We start from the raw sequence: 6000 nt of genomic DNA, 5'->3' as shown, positions 1-6000 counted from the left end.
AAAATTAGATATGAATGATGAACGAGTTGAAATCTAGTGACTGCAATCGATGGGTGGGAACACCATTAATAATATGGCGAAAAGTGATGGAAGATAGGTAAGGTTTAGCCCGTGATTACAAGATTTAAGATTTGAAATTGAACAAGAGGGATTGAAGGAATAGGTCTGCATTCTAGTGGTGAAAGTTAGGCTTGAGCTCAGTGTGCATTAAACATAAATGTCAAACATAGTTCAAACTTAAAAATAAACTAGGTTGACAATCCTAAACGATCTTCTCATACAATGATACAAGGTTTGAGCTTCGGCTCGATAACTAAACGAGCACTCTTTTAAGCTCAAGCTCGACAAGGCTCTACGTACTTGTTTGAGCTTTCTATCAATCCTATCTTGGATACCTCGTGAACGGTTCAACTCATTTAGTATCTGTTTGTGTGTACATAATAAATGAATATAAATATCTATCGCGCATAAAACCCGAAAACAAATGTATTTTGTGAAATGCACGGGCTAATGAAGAGTCTTAACCCAAACGAGAACACGAAACTTGTGATTCACTTAAATGAAAGTTAAGTTAATCGTCACCACATCTTTTTTTACCCATTGCTGGCTATGAGGCAAGGCTGGGTGGTCGCCCGACACCATGATTGACCCGATTTTTTTTAAAAAAATTATATATATATATTTATATATATATATATATTAAAAGAATTATTTATTAACGTTAAACCTAATTACTCAACTGATTTAAGGCCCAATCTATTTTTTCGTCCTTGTGCCAAAAAATTTTTAACGATTTTTGGAGATGGCCGGCTCTGTTTATACGGTAAATCATCTCAACAAATTGTTTACATCTTAAGAATGAATAGTGTTCATATGATCACCCAAACTAATTTTCGCGTACATATATATGTGTATAAGTGTATTATTTATATGCGTGTTTGTATATAAGTGAACCGGTGTAAAAATGTTGGTCTTATGGTTGTTTACGAGTCGAGCCAATTTAAGTCAAGGTCAGTTTGAACTCAATTTAACTTTCAAACGAGCCAATTCTAAACGAGTTTTTTCAAAAAGGTTTCTTGGCACGATATAAAAATATAACACACTTCTTAATTCATGAAACAAGAATACCCAAATTATTACAAAACGAAAAGGGTATGATCCTTCTATCCATATTTCCCTCCCAAAATCACGATTTCAATCTCCATCTGTGCATGCCTAAATTGAATCTCAACCAACCTTATTAACAGAATATTTTAAATTTCTAACCACCAATTTCGCAAAACCTATTCAAAGATTCACACAATCCTATCCAAATCAATATTAACACCATTATGTCCAATCTTTTAGCGTATGATTCATTGAAATTCGCATAATTAATGCAATGTTGAAGATCTGGAAGTGGTATAAGAATTGTTTAGCCGTAAATCCCATTAAAACGCAGGCAATCAGCTCCGGGTTAATTTGGGGGCTCGGCGACCTTGCCGCTCAGGCCGTTACACGTGCCACCGTGGCAAAAAAGAAACACATTTTCGTTTCAGTAATTCTTTTTAATTCTGTTTCAAATTGGACATCCAAAAAAAAAAACATTATGTTTCAAATTTATTGTTATCAGGATCATCGTTTAACTTTTAACGTATCGTTAAAGGGAGAACGACAAGAATACCCATTTGAGCGATCTGAATCGACAATTTCTCTGTTTGATCAGGATTTTCCAAAAGTGTCTATTCGTGACTTTTTAATTATTAATCGACAGCTTTTGGATCTAACCAAAATCTGCCACCTGTCCTGATAACGCCGAGCTGCTAGGTTGTTCTTCAGACGTTAGCGACAGCTACTTTTATATTAGCGGAAGCTAGTTTTATATTAATGGAGGGTAGAAGCTAGTTGTATATTGACGGAAGTTACTATTTTATTGGCAGAAGCTAGTTTTATACTGTCGTTCGTTAGGTTTTAGTAACTATCGGCCCATGAAGTGTTTTTAAATAGGAATTAAGATATGAAAACCCTCGTATCAGAAAATGAGGAAGAATATGTTTAGCTTTAAAATTGTTGGATTAACAATTAAAAAGTGACGACTCGTCAGTTTTAGAATGGACATATTTGGAATTTCTCGTTCAGATAAAAAAAATCTTGATATTTGAAATCTCTTTCGTTGAATTGACAGGATGACAAAGAGAGATTTACGCATCAATTGGAGACGAGTGGTTACCACCAGCGTGTTCGGGATAGCATTTGTGGGCCCCATCGGCCATTTCTGGTTAGTTATTTACTTAATCAGTCTCAACAACCTTATGTAAAACGATGGGTACTTTGGTTTTGTAGGTATGAAGGTTTAGATAAATTCTTACAATACAGAACCCGATACCCGCCAAAGTCGATACGATTTGTGGCAATGAAAGTTGCACTTGACGGGATAGTATTTAGCCCGGTTGACTTGCTTGTTTTCTTCGCATATATGGGTTTCGCATCGGGTAAAAGTGTTAATCAAGTGAAGGAAGAAGTGAAGCGGGATTTCATACCCGTGTTAGTTGTGGAAGGCCGGATATGGCCGTTTATTCAAGTGGTGAATTTCCGATATGTACCGGTTCGATACCAGTTGTTGTATGTGAACCTTTTTTGTTTGCTGGATAGTTGTTTTCTTTCGTGGCTTGAGCAGCAACAAGATGCAGCTTGGAAACATTGGTTTTAAATGTTTTCTTTTCAAGTATGAAAGGCGGGGTATGAATTTTCTTTTTTTTCTCGACTCGATAACTTCTTAACTTGGTTGTTAAGATGTTAAAACCGGTCACATTGTGTAATCTTGATATTCGTTTATACTATATGTTGTTTTTGTTTCTTGTTAAAATGGTGTATGGGGGTGTAACGATTGCTCGATTGTGGTCTCATGAGTTTTCGAGTTGAGTTGATGTGACTTGTGAGTTTGTTGCAGTGTCCATGTCGGTGGTGTGCTCTAAAACATTCGTTTAACGGGTTACTTGGCATGCAAGATTGAGTAACGGGTTTTGAAGTGGATAATTATCTAAAATATGATAGCACAAAAAAATTATATTGTATTTGATATATGGAAATAACAAAAAAAAATTAAATAAATAAGGCTAACAGTAAGCAAAGTCAAAGTTGCCTTTTCCTGAAAAAGTAAATCACGTGAGGGATTAACGAGGAAAAATATGACCCAATACTCCCTTCAAGTTGGAGCATGTGAATTTTGAATGCCGAACTTGTCGAGTAAAAACTTAAGTTGTTGAGATCCCAATCCTTTGGTAAATTTATCTGCGATTTGCATCTTGGTGTCAATGTGACGAGCTTGAATCTCTTCATTGTCAACTCTTTCCCGTACGAAGTAGCAATCCATCTCTACATGCTTGGCGCGTTCATGGAAACCGAATTATTTATAATGTAACGAGCCTCTTGGATGTCACAAAAGAGAGGAGTTGGCTTGGTTAAGAACACATCAAGATCCTTCAAAAGCCACGTAGAGGCCATTGATCAGTATTCTGCCTCAATCGAAGAGCAGGAAACAACGGATTGTTTCTTTGCCTTCATAAAAATCGGAGCTCCACCTAAAAGAGCAAGTCACCAATTCGAGATCTACATGTATACGGGCATCCAAGCCAATCTGAGTCACAATATGGCATGATATTGCACCCTCCTTCTCGAGGAAGAAGGACTCCTTGCCCGGGCGTGGCTTTGAGATAACGCAACACACGATGAGCCACATCCAAGTGTGGTTGTCTTGGGTCGAAGGATATTGACCAAGTAGGCAATGTCCGGTCGGGTGGCTTGCAAGTAGAGTAATCGCCTTATCATACGACGATATTGTCCGGCATCGACATTTGGTTAATTTTCACTTCTGTCTAGTTTAAGATTTTGTTCAAAATGGAAATTTGGCCTACATCCTTGTAAACCACTATCTTCTATGATATCCGGAACATATTTTCGTTGATTCAGTACTAATCAATCCGAGGTACGAGAAACTTCTATACCAAGGAAGCATTTATGATCTCCATGATCTTTTATGCTAAAACGTTTGTCAAGCTTGTCTTTGGTATCTTGTATCTTTTCTTTAGTGTCTCCTACTATCACAACATCATTGACATATATGAGAGTGGCAACAAATATTGTCCCAAATCGATAAATGAAGAGAGAGAGAGAGAGGTCAATTTTTTATTGTTTGTAACCAATACTAAGAAGAGCATTCGTAAATTTTTGGTACCAATTTCGTGAGGCTTGTTTAAGCCCATAAAGCGATTTTCGTAGCCGACAAACTCTTGTTTCTCTTTCCTTAGCAAAGTCTTGGGGATCTTCATATACACCTCTTCATCTAGATCGCAGTGTAGGAATGCATTGTTTACATCAAGTTGGTGTATGATCCAAATTCTTTTGACCACCACGGCTAAAATGGTTCTAACCGTGACTAACTTGGCAACCAGAGCAAACGTGGCATGATAGTCAACCCCTTCCACCTGTATGAAACCCTTGGCGACGAGTCGCACTTTGTATCTTTCAACATCTCCATTTGGTTTGTACTTTACTATTTAAACCCATTTGGAATCAGTGGCTCGTTTTCCCTTGGGTAGTTTTTCGAGTGTCCATGTGCCATTTTCTTCGAGGGCGGCATTTCCATTTTCATAGACTCCTTCAGTTTTTCATTTTTGATTGCCTGATAAAAAAATTGTGTCTGATCTATCTGGTCGATAGCCACTAAAAAGGTTTGTGGAGCATTAGAAAATTTATTATATGAGACAAAATTAAATAAAGGAAGTACTGGTGAGGATTTTTGATTTGGAGCGGTTTGAGCGTTGTCTACCGAACGAGTAAGATGAGCAATAAAATCTTCAATTCAGCGTGGTTGTGTATTGACTTGTTTAACACGAGTGAAGTGGTTTTCTAGCTTTTCGGGAAGGTGGTGATTTTCAGTTGGTCCCTCAAAAGACGGGTTGTGATTACCGGTTTCTGGGCTTGTTTGTTGGTGATATGTGTCTTGTTCAGACTCAAATGTTTCACTATGTTAGTTTTCAGTGGCTTGAGCCGATTTTGGTCTTGGTCAGCATAGTTATATCATTGAAATTCAGTGTGCCAAGTATTGCATTATGATCAGTTGTTCGGTTTGAATGCTCAATAGTTGGGCTTTGGGAAGACCCACGTGATTTACTATGATCTGGAGGATCTGCATAGGTTGGCTTTTAGTTGTTTTCATTTGGAATCTCCTTTACAAGTGGGTTTCTTCAAAGATAGGATCGAATAATTTATCATCCTTTTGGCCACTATTTATTTTGTCAAAAGGAAAATTGTTTTCATGGAACTTTGACATGTCTCAAAACAACCATCCTTTTGTTTTGAATATCATAGATTTTGTATCTTTGGTTCTTTGCATTTACCCTAGGAAAACCCCGGTCTCCCCATTTCTTCAAACTTGTCGTCGTTGGTTTCATTGCTACTATAGTAAATTAAACAACCAAAGGTTCTCATAAAACTGTAATCTGGTTTTTGATTGAATGAAATTCCGTATGGGTTTTGTTATCGATTGTCGTGGAAGGCAATCGATTAATGATGCATGTGGCGGTTAAGACACACTCACCCCAAAAATGTTTAGGCAAATTTGCTTCGAATCTAACTGCGCAAGCGGTTTCAACTTTGTGTCTATGTTTTCGTTCCACAACCCCGGTTTGTTGTGGGGTGTGCAGACAAGTGGTTTCAAGGAGAATTCATTGTTCACAATAAAATTTTAGCATGTCATTGGATGTAAATTCACCACTGTTGTCGCACCTAATTCTTTTTACCAATTTTCCAAATTGGGTATGTACCATTTTGTGAAAGTTTATTAGCAACTGAGTTGCCTGGTATTTGAACTTTAGTAAAGACACCCAAAAGGACCGACTAAAATTATCAATGATGGTTAAAAAATACATTGCCCCTGAGTAGGAAGGAGATCGATATTTTCCCCAAATATCACAATGTAGAAGTTCAAAACAACTATTTGAAGAAACACAGATCCACTCC

General features: G+C 37.2%; 1 protein-coding gene across 1 annotated transcript; it reads left to right on the top strand.

The window, feature by feature from the left end:
• The first annotated feature begins 1376 nt into the window (after positions 1-1376).
• On the top strand, positions 1377-2689 carry LOC143588679 (protein sym-1-like). The gene is made up of 3 exons (XM_077069621.1): positions 1377-1537; positions 2175-2257; positions 2323-2689. The coding sequence occupies exons 1-3, from the start codon at positions 1382-1384 to the stop codon at positions 2687-2689; spliced, it is 606 nt and encodes a 201-aa protein (XP_076925736.1). The 5' UTR covers positions 1377-1381.
• Positions 2690-6000: the final 3311 nt, after the last annotated feature.

This window comes from Bidens hawaiensis, unplaced genomic scaffold (genome assembly GCF_021521415.1).
Source record: "Bidens hawaiensis isolate Kalapana, Puna unplaced genomic scaffold, B.hawaiensis_p1.1 tig00036689_1, whole genome shotgun sequence".
NCBI lineage: Eukaryota > Viridiplantae > Streptophyta > Magnoliopsida > Asterales > Asteraceae > Bidens > Bidens hawaiensis.
The sequence above is the reverse complement of the archived record's forward strand: the minus strand, read 5'-3'. Positions and strand labels throughout refer to the sequence as shown.

Coding starts and splice junctions, on each gene's coding strand:
- LOC143588679 (XM_077069621.1), top strand. CDS start 1,382: ATGTTGAAGATCTGGAAGTGGTATAAGAATTGTTTAGCCGTAAATCCC. Junction 1,538..2,174: donor AGAAACACATTTTCGTTTCA/GTAATTCTTTTT, acceptor AGGATGACAAAG/AGAGATTTACGCATCAATTG. Junction 2,258..2,322: donor GGCCCCATCGGCCATTTCTG/GTTAGTTATTTA, acceptor TTGGTTTTGTAG/GTATGAAGGTTTAGATAAAT.